Source organism: Pantherophis guttatus, chromosome 6, assembly GCF_059756535.1.
Source record: "Pantherophis guttatus breed Tessera chromosome 6, ASM5975653v1, whole genome shotgun sequence".
In the NCBI taxonomy this organism is placed as follows: domain Eukaryota; kingdom Metazoa; phylum Chordata; class Lepidosauria; order Squamata; family Colubridae; genus Pantherophis; species Pantherophis guttatus.
Window position 1 is genome coordinate 76,498,251 of NC_142068.1, and position 14,476 is coordinate 76,512,726.

Genomic DNA, 14,476 nt, shown 5'->3' on the forward strand with positions numbered 1-14,476 from the left:
GTCAGCCAAACAGTGTCGACTGGCGGCCCCTAGGGGGAGAGCCTTCTCTGTGGGGGCACCTACAATCTGGAATGAGCTCCCCCCAGAGATACGGAGGATCCCGGATCTGCGCTCCTTCCGCCGTGCTGTGAAGACCTTTTTATTCCATCAAGCGGGCTTGGCCTGATCTCTTCCCTTTTTAAATACGTAAATTTTAATCTGTTTTTAAATTATTGGGGTATTTTAATTTGTCTGGGCCAAATAATTTAATTTGATTTTATCGGGTTTTTAAATTTTGTGTATTTATGTATTTTATTGTTGGCTGTTCACCGCCCTGAGTCCTTCGGGAGTAGGGCGGTATACAAATCAAATAAACTAAACTAAACTAAACTTAGACAGCATAAAGGACATACACACACATACCCAAAAACCAGTCATTTGCCTGTTTTTTTCTTCTCTTCCAGGCTATGAGAACGTCATCCAGCTTTCTTCTGAAACTTCTAAGCTCAAGATGTCATAGTTACACTGACTGTCTTATTTGCCCCTTATGTAGACCTCGTGAATCTTAGTACCTTTACTGAAACTCGTATTGGTATCAATCCATTTCCTTATTTCCTAAACCCTTGAAAGAAATACCAAAACCAACATCATGGCAAGAGCTAAAATAATTTATTTACTAAATAAGACTATTCAGGTGGACTGGTACAGCAAACAGGGCAGTCAATGTCTCCTTTTAAGACTTGTTCTGACCATTTCCACACATAATTAACAGAGGAACAGCTGTCAAAATGCAGCCTCAGCAACAACCTAAATATAGGAAACGGTTAATATTTTTCTGGCCTCCAAGTGAACCTCTTTCTATTATCACATTTCTCTTCAAAGCAATCGCTTAGGGCTCAAAATGATGGCTTCTTACGCCGCTCTCCTAGAGTTACACACAAGACAAGCCCAACCACTGGGCCAATTTTCATTGTGGCAGCTCAAGGTCAACAAATCAAGACTGCTGAATTAAAATAATCATCCCTTTTTCCCTCTGAAGAAAAAAAAAGGTGGTTTTTTTGCCCCCCTGAAAAGTGATTACATCTCCCTACTTACAGAAATCACACTATCCTCAAGCAGTATGAAAGTGAGCTAAAAAAAAAAGAAAACCCTAAAAAAAGATGTATAACAATGGTGGGTTGCTACCGGTTCGCCCCGGATCGGGCGAACTGGTAGCGGCGGCGGCAGGAGGCTCCGCCCACCCGCCCAGACGCTTCTGCGCATGCGCACGAACTGGTAGCAAACTAAACTGAAACCCACTACTGATGTATAAATATATATTTATTGGATCTGGTGAAAAACAAAACCCAAAACTGTAGTTCTGGATTGTCATCAGAGTTGTGGGAAAACGCAGAAGGAAACCACTGAAAAGTTTTAAAACGGAGCTACACGAATCCTGGATCTCTCCACAGCAACAAATGGCTATATTTCAACCTAGAGACGGGGTGAAGCCCAAGAGCTGTTCAATGGGTTTGTATCTCCATTCATCTGCCTCCAGTTCTTCCACTAAGCCAGCGAGTTTTTCCATTCGAGCGACTTGCTGATCTGTATCAGAAAATTAAAAAATGGGTTTGCAATCAACTTTTGGTTAAGCCTTTTTAATGGACTATAAGCTGCACATCATGTCTTAAAGCAGAAAAAAAATCTTTTATCACAGGAACATTAACTAGTTAGAATCCAACACAATTCGTTTTCACTCTACGATTCACAAGACATTATCAACCCCCAAGACAGGATAAAAAAAAATATTAAAAATAAACAAATTCTGTTCAAAGATCCTCACGTTTATTTTTCAATTGGAGGAAAACAAATGTATTATTTCTGCTGCTCCAGTTCTAAATCCTACAAAAGCTCTTTTAGATCCGACTTTATTCCAGCTATCCTGCTGTTTCTCATAGAAACTGTTAGCCAGTGAAAATAGATGTTGGGATATATCCTTCAAGTTATGAATAAGGCCAAAATATCTGTTCTCTAGAACAACTGTATTGCATGTGAGCCAACCAAAAAAAAAAAAAAAAGCTATACCTTAACTTAAATATCAAACACTTCCACACAGTGATATGTTATCATTCTGTCATCTGCTACAGCTGGTACATCACAAGGAAGCTAAAACAAAGTCGCTGTATTACACTGAGATTGTTCATGCCTTTATCTATCAGATGCTTTTCATTTTGTCAAAATTCTCAAACATGTCAAATACACTAATAGTTCAAGAAAAGCCATAAGCAAAACAATATAAAAACCCATCAGTGTTAGAGCAGTTGACAAGGAATGATGACAGAATAATTGATGGGGTTGGGCAAAAGACATTTTTTGAAATGGTTGGTGGCATACAGATAGTCCTCAAGTTATGACCACAATTGAGCCCAACATTTATGTTACTGTGTGAAAAGTTAAAAGTGAAACATTTAAGTGAGTTTTGCCCCATTTGATGACCTTCCTTGCTACGGTTGTTAAGTGGATCACTGAAGCTCTTAAGTTAGTAACAGCTTCAGTTGTTTAGTAAATCTGTCTTCCCCGCTGATTTTGCGTGTCAGAAGGTTACAGAAGCTGATCACATGACTCTAGGACATTGGTTCATAAATATGAACCAATTGCCAAGCATCTGGATTTTCATCATGTGACCATGGGGTCACAACAGTTGTAAGTGTGAAAAATGGGCATTAGACACTTTTTCCAGAGGCGTTGTAACTTTGAATTGTCATTAAATGAATTGTTGTAACTCGAGGTCTACTTGTGCCCAGTCGCAATGGGGTCATAGTTCCTCATTGACGTAGACAAACCTAACGAATGAGACAGCCATTCCGCAATGACTGGACAATTTTATCTATGGGGAAAGTGGGTTTTTAATATGAACATGTTAATATCAAGCTTGTTCTGCCAAAGTTTCTTCAATAGATGTCCAGTGACACCCTACATTTAGACGTAGGAAATTCTGTTTCCAAAGGAAGATAGGAAATTCTTAATGTCTTTAAAAGGAATTCCCTATTAAATTAAATCTGAAGTGTCAACAGTCTTAATACGTGGATGGAATGTTTATCGATGTAGTTAATGTTTATAAATATGTATAAAGCTGGATGAGTGTTGATACACTTAATAATTACTTTGAGATTGGAAATATTTAGGAATTTGCAATGTTGTACTAAAATAAACTTAACATGAGACAAAAACAGGGGGAAAAAATAAATCCCAAGGTTTCCCTGAAAAAAGATCCAAGAAATCTTGGCCTCACATGTATTATATAACAGCCTTAATAGTTAGGTGGTCCTGATTCAGACTGAAACCCAACAATCAAAATGCTGTCCATTTAGAGGTGTTTTAAATAATAATAATTTGCAGAGTGTCTTCCAAGGATATTCCAGTAACTGTATCTGGAATTATCTATTCATGCATTTTATCTGTTCTTGTTTTCTCCTCTTCTCAATCTTGAATACCGTATTTTTTGGAGTATAAGATGGACCTTTCCCCCTCCCTAAAAGAGGGTGAAAATTTGGGTGCATCTTATACATCGAATGTAGTCCCGCCCAGCCTCTGAAACGGAGGTTTCAGAGGCTGGAAAAAAAGCAAGGCACAGAGCTCACAACCAACAGACCTGTTGCTAAAGTTCACCTCTGGGAACAGCTGATTGGGGGTATTCCGGGAGGCCGATCCACCCCCAATCAGCTTTTTTCTTATTTTCCTCCCCAAAAACTAAGGTGTGTCTTATACTCCAGTGCGTCTTATAGTCCGAAAAATACGGTAATACAATTTTTCCTCATTCCGCATTTCTCACCCCACATGCCTGCAGCATGGGAGTTTCTGTTTGCTGAACATCACCTCAACACAACCACCAGATTTTATTTGGTTCAAAACTGAATGAGTGGTTAGTATTTATGGTCTTCAAAAATAATAATTCAAAGGCAAGTACCTTCTCAGCGTCTAGTTTTTAATTCCACGCAGAACCACTTGAAAAGACCTTTGCTTTAATGACTCTATTATTATTATTTATTATTTATTTGATTTGTATGCCGCCCTATCTCCATAGGGCTCAGGGCGGCTCAATCTTTGACTCTAATCTTTGCTGCCATTGAAATATCCTTATGAACTTGTCTACATTTTTCATTGCCATTTTGCCTAGAATTAATCTCCTCTCTATTTCTCTAGAACAGGGATGGAGGACTATGGCCCCTTTATGAACTGTGGACTTCAACTCCCAGAAATCCTGAGCATGGATGGCTCAGGAATTCTGGGAGTTGAAGTCCACAGCTCATAAAGGGGCCATAGTTCCCCATCCCTGCTCTAGAGCATACAACTGAATGTACCAGTTGACAGTGAAAAGTGAAGGTAACAGTAGATAGCTGACACAACCCTTGTCACCTTGATATTTAACATTAACCCATATTTTCCACTTTCCTTCTTCTAGTTTCATTATGAGGTCTTCACTTTTCGCAAAGTAGGTTTTTCCAGCTTCACAATGTTTTGACCTATTTTGATTCCAGCTATCATCTTTTTCAAATTGTTTTTATCCTGACCTTCATCCAAATCGGAGAACTTTCATTCCTGTTATGAGAGTGGTCTGGGTAAAAATTATTTACACCCACTACCTATCCTGGGGGTGTCCCATCTTGCAAGCGGTTTCTTTCTGGTGATATTAACTCCTTACCTTTTGTGCTAACAGAGAAGAGAATAAAGAAATACTAGCCATGCGATATCTTATTGTGCTGTGGTTTTTTTATACAGCTGAACAAATAGATTGTGTACACAACCATTAGCCCTAATATATTCTATATCATGACATACTCTAGAGCAGGGGAATCCAACCAGAGGTGGGTTTCAGCAGGTTCTGAACAGTTCTGGAGAACCGGTAGCGGAAATTTTGAGTAGTTTGGAGAACTGGTAGTAAAAATTCTGACTGGCCCAGCCCCCATCTATTCTCTGCTTCCTGAGTCCCAGCTATCGGGAGGAAATGGGGATTTTGTAGTAACCTTCCCCTGGATTGGGGAGGGAATGGAGATTTTACAGTATCCTTTCCCTGGATCGGGGAGGGAATGGAGATTTTACACTATCCTTTCCCTGGATTGGGGAGGGAATGGAGATTTTACACTATCCTTCCCAAGACACACCCACCAAGCCATGCCCACCAAGCCACATCCACAGAACTGGTAGTAAAAAAAATTGAAACCCACCACTGAATCCAACCTTAGCAACTTTAAGACTGTGGACTTAAACTTGGGGAATTCTGATGGCTGGGGAATTCTGGGAGTTGAAATCCACAAGTTTTAAAGTTGCCAAGGTTGGGCATCCTTACTGTAAAACCTTAAAATTGTCCATCTCGCTGTAGGCCCAAAAGGAATATATCTACAAAATTCAAATTTTGCAAGAGACTCTGGCAGAACAGCCATCTAATCAAGCATTTAATTTACTTGATAGAAAAACAGAATTTTAAGAACTCTGTGGCCAATCTCTTTGAAAGAGATTGAAACTTGATCACTTGCTTGAAAATAGCAAGTGATCAAGTTTCCTTCAAAAAGAGTTACGCTAATCAGATACTTTCTTCCAGAGTTCTGTCCCATCTTGACAGCATTTCGGAAGCAAATAAACTGATGTCCAATGTATCACATGAACCAAGTATGAGGAGAAAGAGATGATGAAGCAAGAGATTAAAAACCAGATGACCCAGAAAGAAAGATAGCGATCTTTATTAACAGCAAAGTTATGGCTCACAAAGCTTTCTACGAGTACAATGTTCATAGCTTGTTTTATGAATACAACAGCATCAAATAATGTAAGTTACAATCTTATCTCCTGGTTAAATAGACCATATAGATAAAACTTTGTTTTTGGTTTTTTTTTATTACGCAGGATAATATTGTGACAATAGGTTCGTTAAACATCTGCTATATTTTTATTATGTTTTTTTTTTTTTGGCTTTAATTTATATGCCGCCCTTCTCCGGAGACTCAGGGAGGCTTACAATGCGTTAAGCAATATGTTCTGTTCTATCCTGTTCTATCCAATATGTTCTGTTCTATCCTGCTGTTTTCAATACAGTAAGGTACTTCTACTACCTTACTGGGTTTCTATATAGATAAATCCTGACACAACATACAGGTCCACTGATAACAATAGAGTTTGTGAGTTTATTCACTTACCGTGTTTTACTTGTTTCAGGGTGGATGCAACTTGATAGCTGAAGACAGACTCACAAAGGAATCGTTCTGACCCATCTGTAAATAGAGAAAAAGGAAGTCTAAAATATTTACGATCCCGAAAAGCCTTCTAAGAGTATCACCCAAAAATATTACAGTCTTATTTTTATACCGATGTATAAATTAACAAGTGTGTGTAATAATGATAAAAGTGAACCAGGCCAACAGTTTAGCTTCTGATCCAACAATGACTAGCCAGTTGTCTCGGGAAAACTCAGTGTATGCTCTACAGCAATGCCATTTGCTGCTGTCATCTTCAAGCAATGGATTCCCATTATATCTGGATGACAGTTGTTGGGAACAGTATGCTGGATTCTTGATCTGATCCAGTCATTTTCTCACTGGCATGCATCTTCCCTTCCCTTCCCTCCCCCTCCCCACCCCCGCCAGCTGCATTAAATTTCCTATAGGCTTCCAGATAAAATTCAGGAGGCTTGTTATCACCTATAAAGCTCTATAAAGCACACCATCAATTGGTGGGACCACCTCTCTCAAAAAGTATTGGCCTTTCCGTCATGCTCTAATACAGAGGTGTCAAGCGCAAGGCCCAGCTTTGATCCGGGCTGGATCCGGCCCATAGGCTACTTAGATCTGGCCTGTGGGGCTGCCCTGGAAACAGTGAAGGACCGGCCCGCGGTGCCTCTTCCAGTGAAAACGGAGCTCAGGAGGGCCGCACACGGCCCTCTCGAGCTCCGTTTTTGGCTGCAATGGCCTCCTGCAACCCTCTGCCAGTGAAAATGGAGTGCGCACAGCTCTCCTAACATAGCATAGCCTTTATTGTCATTGTATACAATGAAATTGGTTTTAGCCTCACTGGTGCAATCCATGACAAACATGAATAGCATAAAGAATAATCCCTATGCAAGTAATTAGGGGAAAGAAAGAAAAAGAAAAACTAGTCATGTGTGCGTGGAGTGATTGTGGTTGTGTTTAAGAGTCTGACAGCCCAAGGATAGGAACTATTTTTAAATCTATTTGTTTGGCTGGCTATGCTTCGATGTCTTCTGCCCAATGGTGATCCTGAGCTCCGTTTTCGCTGGCAGAGCGCTCGAGCCACCACAGGCACCCCCTGACACGAGTGACGTCAAGCTGGCCACGCCCTCCCTGGCCACGTCCCCCCCCCAGGTCAAACACAACCCTGATGCGGCCCTCAATGAAATTGAGTTTGACACCCCTTCTCTAATAGGTAGGTATGCTTTGAATCCTTTCTTTCAAACAATGTCATTTGATGGGTCTCAGGAGGTAAGCTTTTCTATTGCAGGTCCCCCTTTCTGGAACCACCTCTTCCCTGATATTTGTTTGACGTTGACCCTAAGGACATTTAGAAAAGCATTTCAAATCTGCCTTTTCCTTGCGTTCCAGAGCCAAAATGACTAGACTTCCATCCCTTCCACTAGTGATGAGTTCCCCACTATCTATAAAACCTTTGCATAGGATTTTTTTCCATGGAACTGTTTACTGTGTTTTTCTTACTTGTTCATTTCATGCAAGCCACCCCATTACCCTGTTTCCCCGAAAATAAGACATCCCCTGATAATAAGCCTTATCGGGCTTTTGAGCGCATGCGCTAAAATAAGCCTCTCCCCAAAAATATTTAAATGCAGAGCTGGAAATCGGGTAAAACAGCAAGAGGAGCCTCATCTTGCTCCACGCGCCCCAAAATAATAAGAGCTCCCCGAAAATAAGGCCAAGCGCTTATTTCGGAATTCCAAAAAATATAAGACAGGGTCTTATTTTCGGGAAAACACAGTACTATATTGCAGTATTTGAGCTGGACTGCCACAGGACTGCTTTAAATGAACTGCATAAATGGAAAATGTAAACTTAGTTAAAAATAGCCCGAATCTACATAAATGATTGGCATCTCAGATGGGATAAAACATCCCAGATTTAATTTCCAGCATCTCCTCAGAATGCTAGGGGGCTTCCCTTGAAACCTTAGACAGCTATTACTAACCAGTCTAGGAGACAGATGGATGTTATTTTCCAACTGCCATAATATGAGACAGTTCTTTATAGCCATATTATGCTTGTTAGGAAATGGCTATTGTCTAACTAGTTGGTCAGGCAATATATAAACTATCAATACATGTTTGTCAAAAGGTATTATATTGCTTTAGGACTGTATTGCATCATCCTGTAACCTGATTGGTTAAGCTCTGTAGCCAATGTATTTAAGGGGAAGCCTGAATCATGGCTTCTGGACACTACACCATTTTATCTGCTTATTTGCTGTTACTCTCTACCTGTTCTCTCTGTATGATCACTGTTTGATCATTGCTACTTGTTGCTTTCTACTATTTATTGAATGTTTTAATACTGAACTTGTTCCTGTTTGAAACTCAAGAAGAACTGTTTTATTGTGTAATGACAACAACTGGTAAGAAGACTTTGTACTTGGAATATCCCTGAATTGATATTTTAACTATCGCCTTATCTGTGTATGACTTGGATTGTTATTGGACTTTGCTTTACTTTTTTCTAAAAAGTAAAAGACTACCACAACTCAGTGTGTCAGTATATTAACTGTGGTTATTCACTCTCAGCCGCTTTCATGTGCATACTCAAGGGGTACACTGCTCAATAACCCATAACATCATTATGAGCCAAGAATATCCTTAACAATGCTGAAACATTGAAACAAGGCATTTCGTAGTTTTTGTGTATTGGACACAAGAAGAACAATGCCACTTCAATTCTCTTTAAATTAAACTTCAAAATATAAATGCATCCTTGGAAAAAAAAATCATGTCATGGATACCGACACTTAAATTACAGTTTACTAGATCTTCAAGACTACTGCAAGACTAGCACACTATCTGTGGCCAAGGTTAGGAGAAACTCAAGGCCCTGAAAACAATACATTTTCCAAGAAACCTTTATTTGCTAGATATGTTATGGGTTACTCACCCATAAAAGGCAAATAATAGCCTGCCAAGCTGATAATACAGACTTGATTGTACAGGTTGAGGTAGCTCATGTATGGAATGAATTGAATTTAGTTCTTATTTTTGTTCCCAAATATGAAACCTAGGCTAACTGGTTTAAGTCAGAACATTCTCTTGTTTCTCAATTGCCCAGTTCAAATTCTCACAAATACAGGCTCCCTGCTACTTGGGATCACTGACTGACTTTCAAAACATACCATTACACAATCTCTGAAATAACCATCATTACGAACTTGGTATCTCCCAGATATTCTGAACTGTTAATTCCTATCATCCCATTCGCGACAGCTGCTTCTGGAGGCACCAATTTCAGAAGTGGGATATGCATGGCCAACCTCTTGATATCTAGAAATCGTTTTTCGCTTTTGACATATGGGGGAGGAAGTGCAGAGCCCAATGATATCTAGTAGGCAGGAGGCTCAAACCACACACCAGGTGTTTCTGTCTTCTGACCTTTTAGCTGATTCTTGGCTGTTGAGGGTTTTTTTCCCCCAGTTGTTGTTAAAATTCTTTCAGCATAGATGCCACCATTTTCTACCATTTACATATCTGAAAATGGTAGAAAATGGCACTGCTGATTTTCAGAGGAAGTTCTGGGAAGAATAACCAGCTCTGGTATACGTGAGGCCTGTTCTAAGACGTAGAACGGTCACACAACTGTTTGGAAATGACGAGCTACCGTTCCCCCCCCCGTTTTGTTGAGCAAATCTAAAAAAAGATAGCTGGTAGTAGTAGCTTTCCCAATTCACATTTGCTTAACTTTAGATCTTTCCTTGGAAAAATAGAACCGTGAACCCCCAAAACAGGTTTAAAATTGAGATGACAGTTGTGCAATAGGGAACAAAAGTTTCAGGTGTCCCATCTTGGAGACATAATGGAAGGTAGGAATTGTCAGCAGAGCATTTAAAGGCATGAAATGAGCCGCGGTGGCGCATGGTCAGAGTGAAGTACTGCAGGCTACTTCTGCTGACTGCTGTCTGCCTACAATCTGGCAGTTCGAATCTCACCAGGCTCAAGGCTGACTCTGCCTTCCATCCTTCCGAGGTGGGTAAAATGAAGACCCAAATTGTTGCTGCTAATACGTTGACTCTGTAAACCGTTTAGAGAGGGCTGTAAAGCACTGTAAACCGGTATACAAGTCTAAGTGCTATTGTTATTAGTGATCCTGTGAAAAGCCTGTCTTGATGCCTGCCAGCTTCGTTGCCCTACAAATTTGATTTTATTCAGATTATTTTTTAAAAAAAATGAATTGGAGACTTACTTGCTTCGAACTACAAGCCTCAAACACAATCTTTACTTTGTTTTATAGCAGAGTAGCTGAAGCTGAAAAAAAACAGCTGTATATAAGCATAATCAGTTGGCAACTGTGTTATGCATGCATGTACTGCCCTCTATAGTAGAGCACAATTCAGCTTCTTTCCCGGAACCAACTCAGCAGTCAGTTCTTCTGGACTCATTGACATATAGCTGGCTTACTCCTACTCTGTTCTTAGAAGACATGAGAAACAATTAAGCAGGCAAATTTGCCTGTGGGGCCCTAATTTACACCAGCCTTATACATCCCTAATTCTGCTGACACTTAGCTAAATGTCTTGCAACTTATTATTATTTAGTCTGCTGCAGGAGCTTTTGATATTTAATGCTTAACACGCTGCCAATATAACATCAGTTGATGTGTCTAAACAAGGCAGCGTCCTGATTTTCTTAGGAGGTGACTGTTTGCCCAGGGCCCAGGACGAACCAGTGTGAAAGTTAGTGTGGCATAAGTGGGTGCTGAACTCTGACTGAAGAGGCCTAGATTCAACTCTAATGCTCAGCTATGGAAATTTGCAGAGTGGTTTTGGGCAAAGGGGTCCAACCGGGGGTGAAATGCTACTGGTTTGCTCCGCTTCGGGCAAACTGGTAGTGATAAAAACTACTGGTTCGTGCGAACCGGTAGTAAAAAAAAAAAGCTACAGTCCGACGATCACCTGTGCCGCGTGGTTCAGCACACGCCAAAAGGAGGCTTGGGAAGGTAAGTAAAACAGCAAGAGAAACCGGTTCAGATTTCACCACTGGGTCTAACCAACCTCACAAAGGTATTAGCGCAGGAATGAAATGAAAGGGAATTCTAGGGAACGTGCCTTAAGCTCCTGGACATCAATCTAACAAAACAAATAGACAAGAAGCAGCTGGCTGGCTTTGGGAAAGGTTAATCCTAATGCTTGGGCATTCATCAGTCCTCTGGCAGTAGGAAAGCGGAGATGTGTCGTCATCATCATCTTCATCATCATCATCAACGGAGTTGGAAGGGACCTTGTGTCAACCCTGAAGCTGACTAGACCGAAGCCATCTTGCCGCTTCAGTGTTGCCATACTGGAGCTGAAGGATAGGGAGCGGGGAATAGAGATAGCTGGGGTTTTGTAGCCAAAACAAAATACTTTCTCTTGGGAACCAAGGACATTCTCACACCTGGTCAGAGGGAGGAGGAGTGATGTTACCCAGCAACTGGACGGCACCTCGATTGGAACATGTGACTGATTGTTTGGGGAAAGGGAAAAACTTTTACTTTTAATTAGGTGAAAACTGCGGGGACCTTCAGAGTCGGTTTTCACCAGATTTGTGCCAATATCCAATAAAGCTATTCTTTGAGGAATCTACCTGCTTTGGAGTTTTGCTTGCTATGGGTCTATTACTTGGAACCCTGACACCTTGGAGGTCTTCTAGTCCAACCCCCTGCTCAAATGGGCTGTCCAGTCTCTTCTTAAAAGTTTCCAGTGACAGAGCACTTACAACTTCTGAAGGGAAGAAGTTCCACTGGTTGATTGTTCTCGCTGTCAGGAATTTTCTCCTTAGCTCTAGGTTGCTTCTCTCCTTGGTTAGTTTCCATCCATTGTTTCTTGTTTTACTTTCTGGTGCTTTGAAAAATAAATCTGACCTGTAGGCCAGGGCAAACATGCAACCATTGTCTTTTGTCTTCCTGCAGTTTATTTGAAGTTTTCACCAAAAATACAGACATTCTTGTTTGTCCCATCTAGAATGCAGATTTTTTTTTTTTTAGAGTAAGGAAGCTACACTACGTACTGGGTTGGATTAACAGTAAAGTGATGTCCTGCTGGAGCTCAACTCATATGTAATCTCGCCATAGATAAACAGGTAGTCCTTGACTTACAACCATTCTTTTGGCGACTGTTTGAAGTTACAATAGTCCTTGCTCTACCCACCCTCTCAGCATCCCCATCACAATCACATGCTACTGGTAATACAAAATGCAGCTTGTTGTTGTTGTTAGTTGCTAAGTTGTGTCCAACTCATCGCGACCCGATGGACAACGTTCCTCCAGGTCTTTCTGTCCTCTACCATCCCCCGGAGTCCATTTAAACTCACGCCTACTGCTTCAGTGACTCCATTCAGTCACCTCATTCTCTGTCGTCCCTTTCTTCTTTTGCCCTCAATCGTTCCCAGCATTAGGTTCTTCTCCAGTGAGTCCTTCCTTCTCATTAGGTGGCCAAAGTATTTGAGTTTCATCTTCAGGACCTGACCTTCTAAAGAGCAGTCAGGGTTGATCTCCTCTAGGACTGAACGGTTTGATTGCCTTGCAGTCCAAGGGACTCGCAGGAGTCTTCTCCAGCACTATAGTTCAAAGGCCTCAATTCTTTGGTGCTCAGCCTTTCTTATGGTCCAACTTTCACAGCCATACATTGCAACTGGGAAAACCATAGCCTTGACTATACACACTTTTGTTGGCAGGATGAGGTCTCTGCTTTTTAGTATGCTGTCTAGATTTGCCATAGCTTTCCTCCCCAGGAGCAAGCGTCTTTTAATTTCTTTTAAAAGAAATTAAAAGAATGCAACTTAAGGACCCAGAAGAGTTCAAATTCAAGTGTGCATTTCCAATCCAAGAAAAGCTACTGCTCACAACAAAGAGCAACTTGTTTCAGTAAGTCAGCTAACATTTTTTCTTCTTTGAACCTACTTCCTTGTTTGCTTAAAAAAAAAATCACACTCATGCATGCCGCTCACCAAAAACAGTCTTGCAATTTCTCAGATGTATATCCATGCAGAACGAACCCTGTAATTAAATACTCTGAAGAGTTAAGATTTTTTGCAGATATGACATAACCTGGAATTTTCCACAGCATGTCTAGCAACCGCAACCTGCCATCCTGCAACTGGCACTAAATAGCTAATTATACTTCCCAGACTAATGAAACTCTTATACGAATAAACACACCTATTAACCTGAAGGTGAAATAATCATCACTTTAATCCTGATGCAAGGGGGAAAAAAAAACAAAACAACCTACATATCACCACTTTGGAAAAAAGCTACTGGCAGAAGTAAAAAAGAGAGTTCAAGGCCAAGGTCCAAAGAATTGTGCTGCTAATTTTCTACAGATTGCTTTGAACTTTTCTTTCTCAATCGGTATTCTTCGTTGCCACATAACTGTTTTTTTCAAAACTAGATGAACTGTTTCCAAAGCAGTTGGACCACAAGCTCTCACCACACTGAGGTAAGGCACGGCAGATACAACAATAGCTATTGATACGATTCCGTAATACTTATTCTGGCCAAATCTCCCCTGCTGAATCCTCCTACAGCAGTGTTTCTCAACCTTGGTAGCTTGATGATGGGTGGACTTCAACTCCCAGAATCCCCCAGTGCTGGCTGGGGGATTCTGGGAGTTGAAGTCCACCCATCTTCAAGCTTCCAAGGTTGAGAAACATTGTCCTACAGGATCAGACACAGTACAGTAAGCGCTGGTAGAATTCCAGCTGAATTTTCTGCATTGGATGAATAGGTCATCAGCTCCATCGTTCTTTTAAGTGTCTCCACAGGTAAGTTTCCCAAGATAGGCACCACAGCAGCTTTATAACTCCAGCCAGGATTAAGCCATTGATTGGAGTACAGGTAGTCCTCGACTTATGACCACAGCAGAGGCTAAAATTTTTGTGGCTAAGTGAGACCATTTGGTTCGGCGAGTTTTGCCCCCTTTTGCGACCTTTCTTGCCACAGCTGTTGAGTGAATCACTGCAGTTGGTAAGTTAAGTCACCCGGTTGTTAAAAGTGAATCTGGCTTCCCCAGTGACTTTGCCTATCAGAAGGTCGCAAAAGGGGATGATCACCTGACCTTGGGACACAGCAATGGTCGCAAATGTGAACCAGTTGCCAAGCATCCCAATTTTGATCACATGACCATGGGGATGCTGCAAAGGTTGTAACTGTGAAAATTGGTCGTAAATTCATTTTTGTTGTAACTTTGAATGGTCATTAAATGAACTGTTGTAAGTCGAGGACTACCTGTAATTTAGCACACACACACACACATATACACACACACA

At 40.9% G+C, this 14,476-nt stretch overlaps 1 protein-coding gene across 1 annotated transcript in view; it reads right to left on the reverse strand.

The window, feature by feature from the left end:
- Positions 1–631: 631 nt before the first annotated feature.
- The window catches only part of ANAPC16 (anaphase promoting complex subunit 16), a 31,939-nt gene continuing 18,094 nt past the window's right edge, over positions 632–14,476 (reverse strand). Inside the window, exons 3-4 of the mRNA XM_034425998.3 lie at positions 6,150–6,224; positions 632–1,563 (exon numbers count right to left, since the gene is read on the reverse strand). Coding sequence (XP_034281889.1) covers positions 1,448–1,563; positions 6,150–6,224 — 191 coding nt within the window. The 3' untranslated portion in view covers positions 632–1,447. The remainder of the gene's footprint in view (positions 1,564–6,149; positions 6,225–14,476) is intronic.